A 21,777-nucleotide genomic window follows, 5' to 3' on the forward strand; every position below is an offset into this window, starting at 1 on the left:
CCCCAGCAGGGAAGATGACGGCGATCCAGAGAAGAGTGTGGGGTCAAGAGAAGACGGTGAGTTTGGAGTTGCAGTACAGTAAGTAGGTCCTGTAGGCATGGCCCAACTTACAGAGTACACAGGACCGAGATCCAATTTCATATCGATCCATTGCCCCTGGGTACTCTGACAGTACAGTACTGCCCGATGCTGTACCGGTATGTCTGTAATTTCCCCTGATCAACGACACATACGAAGTACTGTGCGTTGTAAACGACCAGTCGAGATCTGTCATCGGCCGTCCACTTCCCTATCGCAGGCAGCGTCACACAATGACCATTTTGGACATGCATCACAAAAAGAAAAAAACGACTCGTCGCCGCGCCACGAACCACCCTGCCGCCAGTCCCGGTCCTCGCCCTGGGGGGGCCACTGCCGCTTGCTCATGTCGCATGCATGCGACGCCGCTCCATCGGCCGGTGCAAGGCGCGGGCCGCTGGATCAACCGCCGGAGCAGGGCTCGACTGACAGGACGGGCTACTTTCGAAAGGCGCCTACTTCGCGCCGCCACCATGCGGTGAAGTCGCAGGTCGACACGTCAATGCCCAGTTGCCCAAGCTCCTTTGTGCTCAGGTGGCAGTCGTACGGCCGCTGCGCCGAGGCATTGGGGTCGTTGCCCTGCGTATTTGGCTCGATGCTCGCTATCGACAGGCCCATGACCTCGCCAAAGCGTTGGCAGATGTCGTACTTTGTCATGACATCTTGGCTCGAGAACTGCAGGATCCGAGGCAAGCCTTGCCGCTCAGCCGCATCGAGATACTTGGCGGCCACGTCTGTCATGTGTGCCCAGGGGGGTCCATGTCAGCGCACAATGTAACGGCGGCGATGGACTAATGCGAACGGGGACCTGGCCATGTATGCACGGGGGCGGGATGGTCTGGAAGGTTTGTGAAACATACCGCGACAGACGCGCCCGACGTCCTCCGTGTTGGTTGGATAGCGGCGGGCCCAGTGATCCATCTTAATCCTTGCCCCCTCGGTCTGTGCTTTCCAGACCGAGTCCATGAGCACGTTGACGGCACTCTCGGCGGGCGTCTCGGCATGGCCATACAGCAGCGGCACGCGCAGCGCGACGGCTAAGCCTTGCTTGCCGGCACGGGTAAACTCTTCCAGCACGGCCCGCTCGCCATCCGCCTTGGTCTGGCCGTACAGGTTGGCCGGCTTGGGGGCGGCATCGGCCTCGTAGGGAGCATCGCCGGGCGTTCCGGGGAAGACGTAGTCGGTGGAGACGTAGATGACCAGGATGGCTCGGCTTGCCGCGAGCTTGGCGAGGCTTCTGCTGGCTGCGACGTTGAGCGCCCGAGCGCCCTCCGGGTCCTTGTCGACCTTGTCGGGGGCTTTCTCGGCCGCGCCTGGCAACGTATGCCTCGTCAGCGGGCTTGCCTGGTGGAATCTCCAACGAACCACTCACAGTGGACGATGACCTGGGGTCTTGTGTGCCACGGTCAATGTCGGTCAGCAGGTCGGCGTCTGCAGCGTTGCAGGAGCACAGACTTGTTTTCGTCCAGGGCCTTGGCCAGCTCATCCGCGTTTCGAAGGTCGACTCTGCGGACATCGACGCCGTCCGCTCGCGAGTAGCCGGTCCGCTTGACATGCCATCCACCGAGCTCAAATGTCTTGGCTACTTCGCGGCCAAGGAGGCCTGTGGCACCGGTTACGAGGACGGTCCGTCGAGTCATTTCTCGTAAACGCGATGTCTCGCAGGATGCTTCGCGTGCGATTAGAACTGAGACGTGCGGGCGAGGGACGTTGGAGTCTTGTCTTGGGTCCGGTGCGGGCTGGTGAGCTGGAGTGAGTGAGAGAGGGGCAGCTCTTCCTTCCATCAGGGGTCTCATGAGTCGGCCCGCAAGTCACGGGCGGGACAGGTGGACGAGACGCGCGACTGTCAATTTACGGTGGGAAAAAATATTGACCGTCGGCGTTTCTTATTAGTCCCCGTCCTCCGTCCGTACTCGGCGTATCAACCCAGACGTCAACGGCTTCAAAGCATCTCATGTGTCTGTGACTAGAATGACGGGTGAATGACGCTCGCCAGAGGTATAGGGTAGCGGTGGCTCGTGATGTAGACGGTCAATGTGGCGTACGTCGGTGATAAGATAAGCCTTTATCCATCGACTTCTTCGACCTCTCCTCTACGTCGTACTCGTTCGTAGTCTTCAACATCAAACACTCATTCACCACCGTCGCGATGCCGCCGAGCCGCATGACCGCAAACCCGGCGCGGCCGGCGCGCCACCGTGCTGGCAAGCCCACGGGCAACGTATCGTCCTCTGATTCAGACAGCGACGACGCGGAAGCGCCGCCCCCTCCCCCGACCATTCCTGCACCCCCCAAGGCCGCCAGTGCGGGCAAGATTATCAGCAACCTCAACCGCATCGACCTCAATGCGCGTCGCCAGGAGCTGGAAAAGGTCGCCGAGGCTAGGCGACTCGCCGCTCAGAGAGCCGAGAAGCTGGCCGCCGAGCAGGGGTTCGTCACCGAGGGGGAGGAGGAGGAGAGCGAGGCGGAGGAGAGTGAGTCGGGAGAGGAATCAGACGAGGAAGAAAGCAGCGAGGAGGAGGAGCCGCGGAGGCTTATGATGCGACCCAAGTTTGTGCCGAAAAGCCAACGAGGGCAAACCGTAAAGGACCCGGAGCAAGAAGAGGAGGCTGTCCGGCAGGCCGAGGAAGAAGCAAGGAAAAAGGCTGCCGATGAGCTGGTCGAGGAGCAGATCAAGAAGGACCTCGAAGCCCGCGCGGCCGGCAAGAAACACTGGGACGACGAGGACAATCAAGACTCCGACGTCGACACGACCGACGGGCTCGACCCGGAAGCCGAAGAGGCCGCGTGGCGCGTCCGCGAGCTCAAGCGCCTCAAGCGCGCGCGGGCGGCCATCGAGGAACGCGAAAGGGAGCTCGCCGAGGTGGAGCGACGGCGCAACCTGACGGCCGAGGAGCGCGCGGCTGAAGACGAGGCGCACCTGGCCAAGCAGCGCGAGGACAAGGAGGGCAAGGGAAAGATGTCGTACATGCAAAAGTACTACCACAAGGGCGCCTTCTTCCAGGACGAGACGGAGACGGCGGGCCTGCTGCAGCGCGACATAATGGGCAGCCGCTTCCAGGACGACGTGCGCAACCGCGAGGCGCTGCCCGAGTACCTGCAGAAGCGCGACATGACCAAGCTCGGCCGCAAGGGCGCCACCAAGTACAAGGACATGCGCACCGAGGACACCGGGCGCTGGGGCCAGTTTGACGATTCGGGACCGAGGGGCCACAGGGATAGGTTCGATGGCGACGACCGGTTCCGGCCCGACGACGCCAGGTTCAGGCAGGATGACGGAGGGCCCAAGGGTGCCAATGCGGTCCCGTTGAGGGAGAGGAGGGGCAGTGCGCACGACGGCGGGAGGCATCACCCTCGGGATGACGACAGGCGAGACAGAGGCGACAGACGTGACGCTCGAGAGCATGCCGGCGATGACGACGACGGCCATCAGCGGAGATCACGGTCCCGATCGCCAAGGCGAGATCACGATGGCCACAGGAGCCGCCGCAAGAGGAGCACATCACGCGACAGGGATCGCGACGACGACAAGAGACGCAAGGTGGACGTGGATGTCCGCAGATGAAGTTGCCATCCTCTAACACCGCCCCCTCACACCGCGACGCAACCATGGCTAGGCATCGGTCTCTCTATGATATCACGACGATCAATGTACATACAACTCCGACCCATCCCCCCCCCATCAAGATCACTACCGCGAGGCGCTGTGCTGGAAGCAGAGATAGATGAAATCCAAAAAGAACAACATGGGCTCGTACACCCAAAACCCGGGACCCAGAGCAGCGCGGCTCATATTCTTACAATCTCCACCCGGGCTCTGTCGTATATCTTGTGGCTGACCATGCCGTCTACCGCCTCGCCTTGAGCTTTGTGTGGATAGAGCGCCATGCGAGCGTACGTGCCGGCCCCCTTGCGTTTCGAGAGGTATCCCGGGTTGATGGCGAGGACGCTCTCGATGACCTGCCACCCAAGTCTTGTCAGCTAGTCTGCGGGGGGGGGATGATGGCAGAGGAAACCCGCGCCTGGTGGACGTCTTCCTACCTTGACAAACGGCGGCAGCGCACTGGGGACCAGCATGACGTCAGGCCGAACATTGACCATCTCTCCCAGCTTGAGGTAGCTTAGATCGAGCACGGCACCCGTGGCGACGCCGTCGGCCGTGCCCGTCCGGGGCAGCCTCGCGCGATCCGTCGGCGGAAAGAGCGGAAAGTAGTGCCTCTGCTCCACCAGGTAGCGGCACAGCCTGCCCATCAGGTCCCCCGGCGCGGCGCCCGTGGCCAGCTCCTCGCTGCGCAGCTGGTACAGCACGTCCTGGCTCGACACGCCGAGCACCATCTCGTTCATGGATAGCGTCATGGGGTTGGAGACGACGCGCACCGACTTGGACACGCCCAGCTCCTTGCGCGGGATGGTGTCCTGCGGCCACGAGACGTGCTTGTCGAGCACGTCCCGGACCGAGGGCACGAGGACGACGACGAGGTGCGGGTTGGAGGCGCAGAGGCGGTTGAGGGCGGGCGCGAACATGAACTTGAAGACGGTCGTCAGGGTGGCGGTGTCGGGGTCGTAGCTGGCGTCCTCGGGGAGATCAAAGTCGCCCGTTGCGATGAGGGGGTGGTCCATGTCGATAAAGGGGCCGGCGAGGACGAGGGCGTCGGCGTGGGTGTCGGCCGCCCGGCTGCATAGCGCATGCAGCGGCTCGTAATCAAGGTTGTCGTCGGCAGTGTACGGCCCGGACGCAAACATGATGTTCAAGGGGGCAGGCTCCGCGTCCGACTCCATGGCATCCGGGCCGCCCCGGAGCCTCTCGCTGTTGGGCTCGAGCGCCGACAAGCTCGACGCGGCGCTGGGCAGCAAGGGGACCTCCAGGACCTCGGCGACGACAAACTCGCTGCCCTGGGCATTGCTGCCCCGGAGCGCGACAATCTGCCCCGGGAAGAAGCTCCAGCTGGGAAGCGCGTCCATCTTGAGCGGCACCCGGAACCCCATGCCCGTGCGGCGCGACGTCTCGAGCACGAGCGACGCCGCGTTGAGCTTGCCCTCGGCCGAGTCGGAGGCGATGCGGCCGACGGCGACAATCTGGGAAGTGCTCTGGCTGGCCGCGCTGTCAAAGGCCGAGTCGTCGAGGCCGTGGTGCGCCTGGACGAGGGCGGCAAAGTCGTCGATTCGGTCGTCGAGGATCTCGCTCGCCTCGGTCAGCTTCATGGCCAGCGGCTTGTACCCCGTCTTCTTCTGGTCCGAGGCGGCCGTGAGCTTGATCCGCGGCTCGGCGAAGGGCGCGACGGGGGTCTCGGCGGGACCGAGGTGGTCGTTGAGGATCTCGATGACTTCGCCCGGGTTCGTCCTCTCATTGAAGGAATTGGGCCTGCAGAGATGTGAGCACCCAAGTCTGCGCCGGGAAACGAGGGTTCAAGAGCAAGCCACTCACGGCGCGCCACCCATGGCCCGTAGCTGATCCTTCATGTTGGCGGCGGGCGAGCTCGCCACGCCGGGCGTCTCCATCTTCCTCCGAGCCGCGCTCCCGCTGCCGCTCCCAGCCCCCCTCGCAATCCTGCCCGCCGCCGCCGACGCCGGTGTGCTGGGGATCAGGCCATCGAGCATGCCGAGCACGTCGGTCGCAGGCCTCGGCGTGGCCGTCGCCTTCCTCTCGCTCTTGACGTGCGCCGCCTGGCGCTGGCTCTTCTCCAGCGCGTCCTGGATGTTCTGCTTGAGGTTGCGGATCGCCGAGAGCGACAATACCTGTGCGTCGAGCTCCATCCTGATGCAGTACGACTCCCACTTGAAGAAGAGGTCCTCGGGCGAGAGGCCGTGCAGGCGCATCATGGACTGCAGCTCGGCCAGCACGTCGGGCTCCAGCGGCGCGTTCGGGGAGAAGCGGGACGCGAGCTCGGCGTCCGCCATGGTGGGCAGGCGGGCGAGGAAACGGTCTGCGAGTCCAAGTCTCTCTGCGGAAGCGACTTTTAATAAGATGGGCAATCGATTTATCGGCAATTGGATTTCGGGGTGGGAGATGGAGAACGGAATTCGCAATGGCGTAATTAATTAAACGCAGATTCGCGGAAGACGCGTCGCGTAAAGTGCCCTGACACCCCCCCCCAACGCGCCCCCGCCAAGTGGATCCGCTCAAGCTTCGTTGATTGAAGAGATACGTACTACGTATGTGTAATCAACAGAAACCGCCATGAACATTAGATGAAGCATCACAAACGAACCGTCTGCATCTGTCCAACAGGGCAAATGGCTGGTTGAAAACATTTCGCTTCGTCTCGTTTGCTCATATCTCCCAAAATACCAACCACCCACGCTGTCCGTACTTTGCGCCTCCATTGTCACTTGCGTGCCCATTATCTGTCCGCCATCTTGTCGTGGCAGCACGCCCAAACTCCAAACCCCGGTTCATGCTCATGTCTATGTACAGAAGCTCGTCATCGTTACAGCAAAGTAATTCTCGGCTGCCATCTCAGTCCTCTTGCTGTTCCTCGTCCAATTGCATGCTGCCCGAGTGGTCCATCGTCCACTGAGCCCAGATGCTGGCCGAGCCTCGGTAGTCGAAAGCAATGGAACCGTCCCGCGGCGGCGAGCTGGGCATCAGTGCATCAGTGCTGAGCATGTTTCCAAATTCGATCAGGGCGCCATTCGTCGGGTCCAGCCCAGGCAAGCTGCCGAGGTCCAAATCATCCACGAGCCCAAAGTGGTTGGTGTCCGAAAAGGCCTGGCTGATGGACCGACTGATCGGCGTGTCGAACATCTCAAAGCCCCCTTGGTGATTGCGCGGACTGCGTCTGCGGCTTGCGCTGCCCGAGAGCCCAAGCCCGAGACGCGGCGTCTTTGTCGGCGTCTGCTGCAGCAGGACCTGGCTGGGAGAGGCAATTAATCTGTTGGAGCGCAACGACCGGGAAACACTCCTAGTGATCGGCCTGTGGCTCGGTGTAGTGCGCGTTGGCGTCTTGAATGGACTCGAGAGAACGAGCGCCATGGAGTTGGGAGGCGGCGTCGAGGGCCGCGCGGCCATTGGTCCCTTGAGGAGAGCCTCCATTCGACGACACTCGCTTGATGCTTCGTCCCCGTCTTCCATGATAATGTTCTCCTTGTCGGCGGCGAGTCGCTTCAGCTGCTGGAAATCATCAGAAGTCTGAACCGTGTTCACGGCCACCTCCCCCAGGACCTTGAGAGCCCCATCCTTTCGCGGTGATGGAAATAGCAGTCTCCTGGTGCTGCCTACCGCATTGTCAAATTCCAGCTCCACAGGGCTCTGTGCTGTGCCACTGCCGCGGGAATGCGTCGACCCTGGGTTGGAGCGCGTTTCATCATCTCCGCCGCTGCCGCTCGCATCGGCAGATGGCACGCACGTCTCGCCTGCCTGAAATTGCGTGCCGAGCGGTCCCGTCGTATCCGCGTGTGAGCGTCCGCCATCGGCTGCCTTGGGCGACGACTGCTCCTCTGGTCCGAGAGCGTCCGTCAGCAGATACGCGTCCGAAGTCGGATTGATTCGAGCATCGCTCTTCGAACGCGGCTTCCTAGAACGGCTACTACCCCCTCCTGTGCCCTTTCTTCGTCGCTCCTGACCGATGCGCGAGAAGTCCTTGTCCCAGCGATCCGGGGGCCGATGGCATTTGCACTTTGTGAGCCAAATCCCACACGGGTTGCAGAGGAGCAACTCCTGCCAGGCGTCCTTGTCATCGCCCGGCCCCAAACTCTTCTTGATGAGGCGGTACGAGGTCGGCTTGTCATCCGCGTCGCGCTTGATAATCTCAATGGCCGTCACCTTGCCAGGCTTCTCCGAGTACTCGCAGTACTGAGGTGTGCCTTCATGCTCCTGAACCCAGATTTTGCGCCAAGTGGGCGTTTCGATGGCTCCGCAGTTGCTGCAGAATGGGGGCATTTCTCCATTCATGATAGCCTCCTCTAGCCGCTGCTTGATTGCATGTTTCTTGACTCTGTTCTTGTTCGATCTCGCCGGAGGTGGCGAGGAGGCCGGTGGGGGAGCGTCCATGGGCGGCGTGGGTGCCTTGGGCTGCTCTTGGTAAGACATCTGCTGCAACAAGGCACTGGGTCCGACGGGGTCGCTTGCAGGTATCGGCAACGCCAGAGGTCCGGAAGACGCCGCTCTCTTCAATCCAGGGGCAGCAGGCGGGGTTGGAACGCTCGATTCAGCATCAACACACTGGTATAGGGACGAAGGACCCGCAGGCTCACTTGCAGGAACCGATGGCAGAGCCAGAGATACGGCTCCCGCAGACTGAGATCTCACGACTGGACGCACGTCCTTTACCTTTGAGCTCTGGGGCACCTTCCTCTTGGGCAGCTTTGTCGACGACAGATCTTGCTGCTGCAAAGGCATCTCGTTGGTCGTTGGCGTGTCGGAACAAGTCTTGGGAGGAGAGTTGCTCGGCTCTTCCGACTGTTCGACGCCCTGCATAGGCTCGGGAGCGCGGGCAGGACTTGGCTGGCCATTGTCTTGTAACGATTCCGCCATGGGTGTCGGACTCACGCGCTTCTCCACGGCATCGGTTGTTGGTGGCGGAGTTGGCTCCATCGCAGGGGGGGGAACCGGAGCGGCCCGAGACTTCTTTGCGGCTGGTGCCCTCCTCTGGCGAGAGCGCGGAGGGCCCTTTTTCAGTGGAGGAAGAGCCGGGGCATCATTGAATGTCGGAGGTAAAACCGGCGGCGGCGCTGACGACGGATGAGGAGCGCCGTTGTAACTGCAAATGTGAACCATGTCTTGACCCATTGGGCCGTCTTGCATCTGGAAAACCTGAATCGGCACGCCCTTTGTCATGGGCCTCGAGTCGGTTGATTTGCCCGGGTGGGTGCGGGGTGGCATGGCCTCGCCAGGATCAGGGTGGAGTGACTCTTCACCAAAGAGGTCGTCCATCTCATCGTTAGCAAAGCTGGATTCGTGATGGGGCAGCTCAGTGGACGGCATCGGCGGCAAGACGGGGCTCGAGGGCGGCGGACTAGACATAAAAGGCGTCGTGCGTTGCACGGGTGGAGATGATGCCATGCTGTCCTCGGAGTAGGTGGGCGTCGGGGCCTGGGATTCGGGGGAGCGGCCGTCCTCTTGACCCGGAGACAAGGGTTGCAGCCTCGGATCGGAATAAGCGGCCACTCCTTGATGATGCTGGCCTAGAGCGGACACCTGCCGCAGCTTGGATTGGTTTGAGCCCCGCCCGGGCAGATTGGCGAATGGAGCTCCCTCAGGAATAGGCGTGGGAGCCCGAGGAATTTCCTGAAGGTGGCTGCCCGATACACCTTCGTTGCTGGCCGCCACAGGGCGGAAGTTTCGCAGAGAGCCGGATGTGCTGGCGGCGACTCGGAGGGACTCGGGCCCAGCAGCAAAGGGATTGGAGGCCGACTTGTCTGCCTTGGTTGTCGTTGCCCTCTTCCGAGCAGGCCCTTCTTCGCCCTCGGTGGCTTCTTCATATCCCGACGTGTTCCCATCCGCCGGCTTCTTGCGAGGCCTGCCACGCGGCCGACCAGTTGGTTGTCTTTTCCGAGGAGCCCGACTCGAGGCTCGGCTGGAAGGCCTCGAGGGGGCGGCGGAGCCTCTGGGCTGTTCAGCCGGCTCGACTACTGGAGTGGGAGCCACTCGATGAACCTCCTGGATCACGTGAGGCATGCTCTGCTGAAGGGCATGCTGGCCAAATGGTTGCAAGCTGCTGGGCGCCGGGGCGGGGCCTTGGGACAGGGCGGGTGAGGCCACGCGCGAGACTGGACCGCCGTGGCCGATCTGGGGGTTGGCTTGCATGAAGGAATTCCATTCTGACGCGCCGGTAGGTGTCATGGCTGATTCCACGGGTCGATCCGCAAATTGTTGCTCCGGGAGTCGGTCGACGGGTCGGGTCGGTTGGAAGTCTGCACTGCCGTGGCGGGCATGGCGGTGAACTTTGGCGGATTCTGAAAACTTGAGCTTGACCTCGAGCGTCTCCTTGTTGCCTCCACCGAAGACGGCAAGTAGATTCTTGGCAACGCGCCCGGTGACGAGCTTGGGCGGCTGGGGCATGGCGTCGTTGCGCATCGAGCCGAGGGCCCAGGAGAGCATTCCCTGACCGACCAAGGGGGTCTCGAGCTCGGAGTAGTCGACGGCGTAGATGGTGTAGTCGCCGTCCTGAGTAGCAAGTTCCGGGCTGCATTCCATGACAGCGTGGAGACATGCTCGCAAGTCGATGACGCCGATGGTATTCGTCTCGTCGATGGGAATCGTCTGTACGTGCAAGGTGTGCGAGTGTCTGGCCAGGCAGTTGACTTTGGCTTCCTTGTCGAAAGTGTAGTGGACCTTGACTACAGCAAAGCGAGTTAGCTCAAGGTCAAGAGTCAAGGAGGGAAGGCGACATACGGCTCATAGGCCTGACTTGAGGTCCAGGATCAGGAGCAGGAGCAAAGGCGGGTGCAAACATCGCCTGGCCGGGGCCGTTCCGGCCTTCACCGACCGGTTGAGCGGCAGGCCGAGGCGTCGCCATGACGGATGGCAGCTCCCTCGACAGAGCAGATGAGAACAGAGTGCACCCGCGGAACGGGGTCTGCCGTGGATGACGCCGAGAAGAGGCTGAAGACGGAGGGTGTGGAAGAAAGGCGGCAGTGGAAAATCCTGTCGAGATAGTTTCGTTTCAACAACGGGGAAGGTGGTTGGTCATGGCCCTGGAGACGCGCGCGCCAATTCACGCTGCTTCAGTCGCGTCTGCGGACCCGCTACCACTTTAAAAATCGGCGCGCGCAGGCCAGGGACGGTAGCAGGCGGGGGAAGGATGACGATTGAAAGGGATGTGAAAAGGGGAAAAAAGTGGCCATGAAGAGATAAGGCCGAGAAGAATAAGTTACGTGCGCGCGCCCGAGTGTTTGGTTGTGGCGCGACGTGCGATCGTGGGAGAGTTGAAAGTCTAAGTCGGCGCGTCGATGGTGGAGGCACGTGGGGAGGTGAGCGAGGTGAGCTCCCGGTGCAGTTGCCAAGGCACCTTCCGGAATGGGTAGCGGCGGGGCAGATCCAGTGACGTGCCTGCCTAAAGTACCGAGGTACCTAGGTACCCTTTTCTTTTTTTTAGTTGTCGGCCCTCGAGACACCGCCTAGGACGAGGTACGCAAGGATACTTGCCATGAAGCCAGCCCAATGTGCTGAGGAGAACTCGAGTCCGTCCGGGTGAGTGTCTCTCGCGCGTACCTGCGGCTAGAGCCACGCACTCTGCTGACGGTGTGTTTTCCTCGCGGACGCAGGACAATGTAAGCCCAGAGAGCGCCCAACTAACCTGGTATTAACTTAGTATGTCTCTCCTTTTCAACTGCCGCCTTATCTCCCTCTTGCCCTCGGGCGGACACAGGGGAGGCCAGCCCCTTTTATACTTTTGCGCTGTTGCTGTGCCTGCTGGAGGCAGTACATATACGTACTACTACGGTGAAGCGCTTTTCCCATCGGGAGGTACCGTCAGCCTCGCATTCGCAAACACTCAGCCATTACACAATACCTGCATCAAGATACAAGACGAATTTTTGTAGCTGCTCCTCTTGGTACCAGCCTTATCCTATTGTTTGGCCCTTGCCTAGGTAGGTACTCTGACGAGTATCAGAATTGCAATATCGAGACAGCCCAGAACTTCGTCGGCTCTGTATCCCCACCATCTTTGCCCAACGATGGAACAGGTGGCCATCGCAGTCGAGTGACTCATCTACGAGGCAGTCACCGAGCCCCCTTTCTACCAATGATTCTGGTCGACCTTCGGTTTGCGTTCGGGCACATGCCCGATCCCGGGCCGCCATGTCCGCACCTGGTTGTCTGCAAATGGGGGTGGCGTGATAAACCTGGCTTTGGTTGCAGCATTCACTTGCAAGCATGACCGATGAAGCCGCCAGGCCCCCAAAACCAACAGCATACTAAGTTAGTGTTCTGCCTGAAGAGCAAGGGAAAAGATGTGAGTTCAAGCTCTGTTCTCATTGTAAATCATCCACCCGAGCAGCGACGCGGGATTTTGGTCAGGCGAACCCCGAGGCAAACCATCCACTGCACTCAGGCAGGACCTCGACGATGTGGGGAGCAACCTTAACATTTGTTCCGGCTTCTATAGTACATTGGACATCAACCTACCTTACATCGGAGCCGTCTTGCTCCGTCCGCTGTATCTGTCCCGTATTCCGTCTATTTACCGCGACCCCTTTACAGCCTGCTGGTAGCAACGCTCTCGTCCCCTAACCACTTCACCACGCCGTCGTCGTCCACCTTTGTCTTGCGAGCAATGATTTCCTTGGCCACGTCCGCGATCCCCTGGCGCCCCCTTCGCGATGCCACGACGGCCTTGGTCAGCTCCTTAGGCGTGTAGCTCTTGGACGTCACCATGTCCTCGATTTCCTTTTCCGTGGGAACGCCAAGCGCCGCAAAGGGGTACTGCGAGTAGGTGCGGTCACTGAAGAGCTCCAGCGAGGCCTCTTGGTCGAAGTCGAAAAAGGGCTTGGCCACGTTGTCGCTGGCAGGAATGGCCTCGAGCGACTCGGGCTGCCACTTGGGCGTCTCCTTGCGGACGAGCAGGGCCGTCACGCCCTCGGTGAAGTCGTGGCCCTGCATGAACTTGGAAGCAATCTGAAACTCCTTGTTGAACGCCTCGGCAATGTCCCACTTGCCGCCGACGCGCATCTGCCTGAGCGTGACGTGCACCGAGGTTGGCGATCGCTTTTGCAACGTGTCCAGCTGCTTCTGCGCCCACGCCTCCGTCTCCCCCCGCTCCTCCTTGAGGGAGGCCATGATGTCGTCGACATTGTTTTTGTTGAAGCAGCGGTCGATGGCCCGGCGCACCTCCCCACTCAGCTGCATGGACTGGTCGAAGGGCAGTCCGGTGCAAAACTCTTCCAGGGTGTCGTTGATGATCTCGAGCCTCCGGGGCAGAGGGTCGTCGTCCAGGAATCTCAGCTCGGCCAGACGAGCCTCGAGGTCTGGAAGGCTGGTGGAGTGGAGGTAATGCGTGGCGATGCCCGTGTAGAAGACGTTGGGGCCCGTCAGCCGGTCGCTGGTCAGGGCCAGATACGTGCCGACAGAGCCGTTCATGCGTGGAAGAAAGAAGGATGCACCGACATCGGGGAAGAAGCCTATCGTCGTCTCGGGCATGGCGAAGACGGTCCTCTCGGTGGCGATGCGGAAGGGGGCGTGGATGCTGAGGCCGACGCCACCGCCCATGGTGATGCCGTCCATGATGGCCACGTACGGCTTGCTATACGTCGCAATGTAGTGGTCCAGTTTGTATTCAAGGGCAAAGTAGTCCGCCGACTTCTTCCACCCGTCGGCCCCCTGCTGGTTGTGCTGGGCGAGCGCGGCGACGTCGCCTCCGGCGCACAGGGCCTTTGGGCCAGCGCCCTTCATGACGATGACGTTGGCCATGTCCGACTTTTCCCACTCGACGAGGCGCGGGACAATCTTGCGAATCATGGATCCATTGAGCGAGTTGAGCTTTTTGGGCCGGTTCAGCATGACGGTGCGGAGGCCATATCTGCTCTCGAAGACAACATCGTTGGGTTCGTCGCCGGGCAGTTCCTTGATTGAGGCGGCCTCTGTCGAAAGCTGTCAAACGTCCTAATCAGCATGCGATCCGGAGACAGAGGGCGGGGATGGCGAGATTCACCTGCCGAGCGCCCCACGAGCAGCTCAAGACCTTTGCGCTCTGGGCCATCTTACATGTGCCTCGCAAGCGTGAGCTGCCTGCAGCATTGGCTGCCGTTCCGGCGCGGACGAGGAAAGCTCTGTAGGACATTAGAGAGGAGGCACTGATTGGACTCGCTCGTACGGTCCGGAAGGCGCGTCGACGGGACCTCGTCAGCGATTGAGGAAGAGGAGGGGCGGCAACGTCGCGAGAGTCGGGCGAGGTGCGAAATTTAGACCGAGAGTAGCAGCGACTGGCCGCGGGGCGTGAGGGTACATTGCGTTGCTGATGGACCAAGTAGACGTCGGAGGGCCCCTGCCAAGAGGACCTGCTGCAGCGTGAGACAGCCACGGGCCAGGCGGTACTGTAGTGGGAGCTGACAGCTAGGGTACCTGTCTGGCATTCTCGCGCACGTATCCCCAGCCAGCCCAAGCTCAGCTCCAGTGTCTGAAGCACGGCAAGGTACATGGCTAACTAGTGGAGACGTTTAGCAGACGGGCCCTTCGGTCCAATCAGAGCGCGCCGTTCCTCGTCGACTTTTCGAGCCTCGATCGATTAGCCCCTCGAAGCTCCGAAAGGCCCTTTTCCATCACTCATCATCAGCCTTGCGATCCGCATCCCTCAACTCGTCCTGAGCCCGACGCAAACCTCGTCTCCCACAAAGGGCAACCGCGCAAAATGGCGGATCCCAAGATTCAGTACGTATCATCTCTGCCCTATACCTGCTTTTGACCTGCGCTAACGAACGCCTCCCAGAGAACTGCTCACCAAGTCGCGCGCCGACCTCACGTACACGCTCCCCGCCTCCCCTTTCCCAGGGCAGCGCTGAGTCCCTCGCTGTCCTGGCCAGAGTTGCAAAGACCAATGCTGACGTGTACACCCCCAGCGAATACGAGATTGCGCAGCTCGAGGAGCACGAGTTCTCCGCCGGCCCCCTCTCCATCCTCCAGACCGCCGTGCGCTCGCACGTCCAGGTGCTCATCTCTATACGCAACAACCGCAAGCTGCTCGCCCGCGTCAAGGCCTTTGATCGCCACTGCAACATGATCCTTGAAAACGTGAAGGAGATGTGGACCGAAACCAGCAAGTCGGACAGCGGCAAGACCAAGTCGGTGAACAGAGACCGGTTCATCAGCAAGATGTGAGTGCAGAAGCCGCTTTCGCACGCGCGGGGAGGCGATGCTAATGTGTCGCAGGTTTTTGCGAGGGGATAGCGTGATTCTGGTGCTCCTGAGCTGAGCTGGAGTGCGCCCTCATATGTGGTCAAGACACTCCTGTTTTTCCTACCGCCGCTTTCTTTCTTTGTTCTTGCCGGTCTGGATTCCTCAATCGAGGTCCATTCCGTGGGCGAGACTATGGAGTACATACATGGGTGGAACAGGCGTTGAGAATAATGTGACTTTACTCGGGGACCAAAGTGTCGTGCAGAATTTCCCAACGACACAGCTGCGGCTTTACCTTGCGTGCCAACTGTTACCCATTCCTTGCTGAGAATCTCGCCTACGAAAGAAGCCTCGAGAGTCCGCCATGAGCTACGCGTCCTCGAACCCGTGGAATTGCGCCCTCAGCCCCGTTCGGCCGGCTCCGCACCCGCCAACCCCAGGAAGAAACAGGCCAGCCCCCAGGCGCCGGGATCAGGCACCTGCTCGTAGCCGCTGCCGCCGACATAGACGGTCCGCCCGAGACTGGCCTGCATGCCCCTCGTCTCGTCGGCCGCCCTGCGAGCCGCGCGCGCCGCCTCGCCGACGTCGCCGGTCCTGCCCAGCACCTCGACAAAGGGGTACAGGGCGTCGACGAGAGTCCTGTCTCCCGGGCGGGCGGGCGTGTACTTTGCCAGGGCGTCGCAACTCTGCTCGAGGACCGAGGCCCAGAATCGCGGGGTCGTGCTGCTGCCGGGCGGCGAGGCGCGCAGGGCGTGGACCAGGGCGTTGAGGAAGATGGCGTAGAGGGCGCCCGAGGTGCCGTCCATGGTGCTTTCGACGACGGGCACGATGGAGGAGACGTCGACGACGGCGTCGCCCGTCAGGGGCCTCTGCTCGAGATGCTTGAGGATTGCTGCGCGCCTCTCTGTCAGTGTCCGCTGAGGATGGCGACTCTGGTCCGAACGAGCTTACCTTGGGCGCCTCTCTTGAGCCCGATGCCGCAGTCTCCATCTCCAACGACGGTGTCGAACCTCGTAACCTCCGGTTCCGCCTCCACCACCCTCTCCAGGGCACGAACCAAGGCCGACTGAACACGCTGGGGATCCTCCATCTTTAGCCCGCTCGGCTGAACCGCCTGCTCTGCTTTGGCATCGTCGGTCCTCGTCGCCGTGTTCCGGGCGTCCCACGACGCCGTGCGGATCGGCGCAGACCAGCCGGTGACCTCGCACGGCGCGTCCAGCAGCTCGAGCATGCCGGCGCCGGCGCCGATGCCGGTGTCGACGACTTTGAGGAGCGAGATGCTGAAGCCCGGCCCGTTGAGGCTGGTCATAAAGGTGCCACTCAGCACGCGCGCGGGACGGACGCCGTAGCCGTCGCGCAGCTGGGCCACCACCTCGGCCGTGACGCCGCCCATCTCGAGGACGCTGACGCCGCCGAGGTTGTTGACGAGCAGCACCACCTCGGCGGAGCTGTCGACGGAGAGAAAGGCCCGGTCGCGGTCCGCGGCGTCGAGCAGCTGGGCCAGCATCGTGCTCACCAGCCGCGGCAGGTGGAGCTCGGCGCGCCCGCAGCCCGGCTCGTTGTGGATGCCCATGCCGACCTCGACGTCGTCGGGGCCCAGCCCGTCATGCTCGGCCTCGATGTCTGTCGCCCGGCCGGGGACATGGACGTGTGCGAGGCTGGCCCCGACGCTGGCGACATTTGCGGCCGCGAGCCTCGCGACCCTGGCCACCTCGTCCAGCGGCCGGCCCAGGGCCGCCATGGCGCCGGCAATCTTGAGCACAAGCACCGTCCCCGCGATGCCGCGCCGGCCAACCTTTCCGGCCTTGGCCCTGCCGACGCCGACATCATCACCGACAACCACCATCTCGACGCGCAGCCCGGCGGCCTTGGCCTTTTCCACGGCGACGCCGAAGTTGAGCACGTCGCCCGTGTAGTTCATGACGACGACCAGCACCCCGGCCGCCCCGGCGTCGACCCTGGCCGTCATGGCCGTCCGCACCTGCTCCGCCGAGGGGCTCGCGAAGATGGAGCCCGCCACGGCCGCCGAGAGCATTCCCGCGCCCACCATGCCGGCAAAGGACGGCTCGTGCCCGGATCCGCCGCCAGACACGACCGCCACTTGGGCGTGGTCGTCGGCCGAGGGCGAGGGCCGCCGGTAGACAATCTTGTTGGCCGCATCGACGGCGACGTTGGGGTTTGTCAGGGTGAGAGAGTGCAAGGCCGAGGCGACGAGGTGGGTTGGGTCATTGATAAAGTGCTTGCGAGACGACATGGTGACGGTGGCAAGTCGGATGACTTGAGAGTCACGTTGACTGGGAAGCGGCAGTTTTTTCGGAATCCACGTCAAAACCGTTCGGATGAAGAGGATTTAAAGACGACAGGTTAGATTAACCAGAGTTTGGCCCTCAAGACGACAGGGGATCACGGTTGACACCTGGTGAGGGCTGAGAGAGCAGATATCCATCGCAGCCCCACTCGCTCCCTTGAGGTTGCACGCAAGGACCCGTACAGTATGCGGATGGAAAAGCATCCATACGATTCAGCTTAACCAAGGGCGACACTCTGGAGACATTGTGTGGCTGCGGAGGGTATAGGCGAATGCCTATATCAGCGTGTAGTATTATACCGAGACTACATGATGTATCTCAAACGGAGACATGGCAATGCCATCATATATCAGATGAATATGGGCGGCCAATCTCGCCGGACGCGCCGCCGGGGGCAACGCGCGTTGTCCTCCTCTTTTTTTTCTGTACTCCAAGCTGCCGGGCACGCCACGAGCCTCGGCTGAAATCCAACATGCCGGTAAAATGTACAGCAAGAGAGTAACTCTGATGCAATCGATGCTGGTAAGCCGCCACCGGAACGCCTGCGCAATGGCATGACCAAACAAATCCTCGCCAAGGCAATAAGCAAAGGAGCCCGCGGGTTAAAAAAATGTGCAAGAAGAAAATGAGTGAAGAAAAGAGGGGGGAAGTGAGAAATCTACATGAGCATGAAACTCGTCCCCCCTATTGTGCTCACTACTAGGAACAGCGTCAGGAAGCCCGCGCCAACCCTGTCCGCCGTCGTGATGGGCTTCAGCTCCGTCGGGTCTTGTTCCTTTCCGGTGCCGGCGCTCGGGTCTCCCTTGGATGTTCCGCCCGTCTTGGAGGTTTTAGGCGCAGACGCTTTGTTGGTGAGCGGATAGATCATGGCGGCGACGGCATTCATCTGCTGCGGGACACCGACGAGGCCGTCAAAGTTCTTGCCGAGCCAGCTGAAGCCGCAGGCCGTCCCCTGCGTGCCCTTGAAGTCGGTTGGGGGCGGCGATCCGGTGCACGACGAGGCGGCGGCGTCGGCGGTGGCCTTGAGAATGGGCATGATGGTCACGGCCGTGTACGGGGCCAGCTTTGTTGTGGCGGCAAACCATCGGGCGAGGTAGCCCTTGAAACTCTGCTGATCCCGGTTGCAGAGCTTGTTGACCTCGCAAAACTGCTCGTACAGGACGTTGTCCTTGACGAATCTCGTCATGGCTTCCTTGAGGATGCCGTCGAGCCGCTTCTTCCACGTGTCGCTGTTGGTGAGGTTGTACATCATGGCGGCTCCCTCGAGGTAGATGCCTGCGTTGTACGACCACTGGTCCGTGTTGACCCTCCGGCACTGCGTGTCCGAGTCTATCGTGATGCCGTCGTAGATGTCAAAGTTGTCGCTGATGAGGCCGACCTTTTGCTCCCACTCGAAGATCTTGGTGGCCCAGTCGCCGTAGGTGCTGTTGCCCGTGTATCGAGCCAGGCGGGCGGCAATGTTGAAGAAACAGCCGTTTGAGATTGAGTTTTTGTAGTTGTAGCCGTTGTTGAAGCTGAAGATTTGCCATCTCAGGCCGCCGCCGCAGTCCTGCTCGTCCCAGCGCTGGGCATACAGGTTGAAGACGGCCTGGACCAGGGCCAGGTATTGAGGCTGATCCGACGGCGGATCGGGGAACTTGTTCTCGGCAGCACTCATGGCCGTCATGGCCCAGAAACCCTGGTCATCGTTGCCCTCTGTTCTCGTCTGGTTCTTGGGCATAAAGTCGGCCGAGTCGGAAGCCTGGTGGACAATGGCTTGCATGGTGGCCTCGTTGTACGTGCTGTCACCCGTCAGGAACCAGTAGTCGATGATGGTGCCAAACATGGCGCCGGCGGTCCACCCTGCTCAGTGTGTTAGCCACCACGTTGCTGGCTCGTCAAGTCTCGGGGGCACTGACAAAAATATGGATCGGGCAGGTTGCCGGGGACATCTCCTGTGTTGTTGCCGGTGTAGTACCGCATGAGGCCATACGCGGCGGTGCTGGCGGCGGTCTTGATGGAAGCTTAAGTGGCGCAACGTTAGTCACAAAAAGCAACGACGAGGACCAAGGAGCGGGTGTGGCGTACCTTGATCGTCGACGTTGACCTCGATGGCGAGGGCTGTGCGTCCCACGAGTCCGGAGGCGAGAGCCAGGACCGCTGCAAGGCCCCTCATGGCGCGGGCGTCGATTCAAGACTAAGCTGGCAGATGGAGGAGCGGCAAGAGGGGAAGTAAGTAGCCGAGGGAAAATGGCCGACGTGGTTCAGGAGGCAAGCGTAGATCGCATTCGGACGTCGAGTAGTGATTAAGGTGCGAGGGGATATTCCAGATTCGACGACGGAGAGGTCGGGCGAGGCAGTCGATGGAGGATTCTTCCGGAACTCAGGTGGCCAGCAGCGCCAAGAACGGGGGGATGGACGTGGGAGGGCGAAATGACCATGGGCGAGGCCAAGAAAGCAAAGGATTGAGGGAGTGACGGGAAGTGAAAGAAGTTTGTGGGTTGACTTTTGGGAGGAAGAGCTTTTGGGAGGAAGAGCAGTATGTACGAGCAAGAAGAGAAAGGGGCGGGTTGAAGGTTGGGAGCCAGCACGGCCAAGAGAAGAGGGAGAGACGGAGACAGGGGTGAAGACGGTGGATGGCGAGGCGGAGGGCGAGGCGGAGGGCGAGGCGGAGGGCAGAAGAAGGGCAGCTCAAATGTCTGTCAATATCAGGCCTCCTTTTCCAACAAAGCTCCGAGGGCAGACGGCACTTTGGTGTACACTTGACACGGGCCCAGCCAGGTGCCCCGTCAAGTACCGTTCTGTACTATTCCAATAGACGGCCCGGTCATGGAGCCGACGCCTCTCAGAGGGCACAGAGGAGAGAGAGAGAGATTTATTTGGAAACGCTAAACCTCACCCATATGCCAGGCCGGGCCGCGAGGCTGTGTTCCCCAATGAGCGGAGACAGCCAGGGTGAAACGGTCTGCGGCGCATCTGAGAGCGCTCCCTTGGCCGAGGGGGGCGCAAGTCTCGCCATTCGTTTTGTTTTGGGGGCTGCCGATGACGGATGGCGCGCATTGTCGGCTGCATGCACAACTGAGGCGAGTGAGACGTCAGCCACGAGTCCGCGACGACGACCGCGACGACGACGACGACGACGACGAAGACGGCTGACGCTTTCTGCGTCCGGTGACCTTGGCCGCAGGTGAAAAGGGAGAATTGAAGCCGCCCGGGCTAATGTATGTATGACCAGGGGGGGGCCCGGTAAGTTAGGGGGATCCATGAGTTAAAATTGGCCTCTGACCTACTAGTAGGTATTCGGACAGTACCGAGTTCCACCAGAGAGCTCCGGGGCTTATAAATGGTACCTTGTTACTGGAGGGAGCACTGCGCCTCCTGGGGCCTCGTATTGTCCTCTGCTCTCTTCTCTTGCTTCGTATTTGGCACGGCAGCGGGCAAACAATGCGACAAGACACGGTGCATCTATACGGCGGCTTGCGTGTGTTGCGGGAGGAAGCAGTAACTACGGATTGGAACACAAGAGCTCTTGGTGATGTTGCACTGCAATTCCATCCGAGTACCGGTGATTTCCACACTACGGATACCTACCTTAGGTATTAATAACGCACCGAACAGTTAAGTAGGTTAAGGTACCTACCTAGGTAGGTGCCTACGGAACCTTGGTTATACGTACTTTGATTCTCATCGCCAGCTCCCCCCACCTCCTTTTAGTTTCCGTTATGGATAGGTACCACTTGCCCCGCCATGCCGAGAGGCGGCGGAACCCCCTATTTGATCCATGCCAGGTTTGCCTCGTCGAGTGTTTGTGGACATGGATCCAAGAATAAGTAGAGGGTGTGGATTTTCTTCGAGGTGCCAGGTAGCTTACCAAGTACTTCCGGTACGTACCTGTCCCACAGAGAGAACCCGAGGCTTGAGGACTCCCTGTCAACCTGAACGCCAGGCTTGTGCAACTACCGCTGCATGCATCTGCACATCTACAGCAGGCATGGATACGGGCAAGACTTGCTTCTTGGCTTCATCTAGAACCACCTCCATCATCACCTCCATCAATCTGGTGTACTATACCTACCTACTTACCTAGGTACCTAGGTAGGTAGGTACAGTACTGTACCATACACCTTGCACAGTACGTACTGTACGGGCACGCAATCGCGAACCCCTTCCTCCAGACGAGAACCATATGTCCATCTTATTACGCAACGCATCATCCATCGAGTCTCGATGGCCATCCTGGGGTCGGCGCTTCCAAGGCCACGACGACCGAAACCGTGGCCCTCGGCCTGGAGCGTTTCACCACCCACAGTGCGTAAACGCCTCCGAGTCACGCTAGCCCTGTGTACGTACTGTCCTGTCCTGTACTGTACTGTAACTTACTGTAATTACTGTTACAGTACGTACACTCGGTGCAGACAGACAGATCCTCTCGGGCAGCTCGGCCGATCCCGACCAAACGTCTAATACTATCTCCATCGCCTTACCGACACCGCCATTGGTGCGTGACTGCGTGTGCCATGCCCTCAACAAAGGATCGCGGGGTAACAAGTCCGATCCAATGCACGCGCGTCTATGGAATGGTGGTCATGGAGAATTCCTGCACCCTCTCCCAACGCTGCCCCGCGCGTCTGGGAACCA

At 60.8% G+C, this 21,777-nt stretch overlaps 8 protein-coding genes across 8 annotated transcripts; 2 read left to right on the top strand and 6 right to left on the bottom strand.

Annotated features, from left to right (window-relative positions):
- Positions 1-516: 516 nt before the first annotated feature.
- On the bottom strand, positions 517-1,718 carry HRG_03176 (rmlD substrate binding domain-containing protein; the record flags this gene model as incomplete). Its single annotated transcript, XM_044861647.1, has 4 exons — positions 517-812; positions 939-1,391; positions 1,451-1,470; positions 1,534-1,718. The coding sequence occupies 4 exons, from the start codon at positions 1,716-1,718 to the stop codon at positions 517-519; spliced, it is 954 nt and encodes a 317-aa protein (XP_044722673.1).
- Positions 1,719-2,227: 509 nt separating this feature from the next.
- On the top strand, positions 2,228-3,643 carry HRG_03177 (microfibril-associated/Pre-mRNA processing domain-containing protein; the record flags this gene model as incomplete). Its single annotated transcript, XM_044861648.1, has 4 exons — positions 2,228-2,449; positions 2,507-3,404; positions 3,480-3,537; positions 3,592-3,643. The coding sequence occupies 4 exons, from the start codon at positions 2,228-2,230 to the stop codon at positions 3,641-3,643; spliced, it is 1,230 nt and encodes a 409-aa protein (XP_044722674.1).
- Positions 3,644-3,867: 224 nt separating this feature from the next.
- HRG_03178 (DNA polymerase alpha/epsilon subunit B domain-containing protein) lies at positions 3,868-5,976 on the bottom strand (the record flags this gene model as incomplete). The annotated part of the gene is made up of 3 exons (XM_044861649.1): positions 3,868-4,038; positions 4,120-5,440; positions 5,504-5,976. 3 exons carry the CDS (start codon positions 5,974-5,976, stop codon positions 3,868-3,870), a joined length of 1,965 nt encoding a protein of 654 aa, XP_044722675.1.
- Positions 5,977-6,535: 559 nt separating this feature from the next.
- HRG_03179 (gata transcription factor) lies at positions 6,536-10,535 on the bottom strand (the record flags this gene model as incomplete). The annotated part of the gene is made up of 5 exons (XM_044861650.1): positions 6,536-8,110; positions 8,339-8,521; positions 8,567-8,665; positions 8,738-10,356; positions 10,412-10,535. 5 exons carry the CDS (start codon positions 10,533-10,535, stop codon positions 6,536-6,538), a joined length of 3,600 nt encoding a protein of 1,199 aa, XP_044722676.1.
- A 1,682-nt stretch (positions 10,536-12,217) lies between these two features.
- Positions 12,218-13,718, bottom strand: HRG_03180 (enoyl-CoA hydratase/isomerase domain-containing protein; the record flags this gene model as incomplete). Its single annotated transcript, XM_044861651.1, has 2 exons — positions 12,218-13,609; positions 13,671-13,718. 2 exons carry the CDS (start codon positions 13,716-13,718, stop codon positions 12,218-12,220), a joined length of 1,440 nt encoding a protein of 479 aa, XP_044722677.1.
- A 648-nt stretch (positions 13,719-14,366) lies between these two features.
- Positions 14,367-14,927, top strand: HRG_03181 (LSM domain-containing protein; the record flags this gene model as incomplete). Its single annotated transcript, XM_044861652.1, has 4 exons — positions 14,367-14,386; positions 14,445-14,477; positions 14,575-14,829; positions 14,885-14,927. 4 exons carry the CDS (start codon positions 14,367-14,369, stop codon positions 14,925-14,927), a joined length of 351 nt encoding a protein of 116 aa, XP_044722678.1.
- A 325-nt stretch (positions 14,928-15,252) lies between these two features.
- HRG_03182 (dak1 domain-containing protein) lies at positions 15,253-17,105 on the bottom strand (the record flags this gene model as incomplete). The annotated part of the gene is made up of 2 exons (XM_044861653.1): positions 15,253-15,755; positions 15,803-17,105. The coding sequence occupies 2 exons, from the start codon at positions 17,103-17,105 to the stop codon at positions 15,253-15,255; spliced, it is 1,806 nt and encodes a 601-aa protein (XP_044722679.1).
- A 713-nt stretch (positions 17,106-17,818) lies between these two features.
- Positions 17,819-19,315, bottom strand: HRG_03183 (glycosyl hydrolase family 76 protein; the record flags this gene model as incomplete). The annotated part of the gene is made up of 3 exons (XM_044861654.1): positions 17,819-19,002; positions 19,059-19,163; positions 19,228-19,315. 3 exons carry the CDS (start codon positions 19,313-19,315, stop codon positions 17,819-17,821), a joined length of 1,377 nt encoding a protein of 458 aa, XP_044722680.1.
- Between the last annotated feature and the right edge of the window lie 2,462 nt (positions 19,316-21,777).

This window comes from Hirsutella rhossiliensis (assembly GCF_020360975.1).
Source record: "Hirsutella rhossiliensis strain HR02 chromosome Unknown scaffold00003, whole genome shotgun sequence".
Classification (NCBI taxonomy): Eukaryota; Fungi; Ascomycota; class Sordariomycetes; order Hypocreales; family Ophiocordycipitaceae; genus Hirsutella; species Hirsutella rhossiliensis.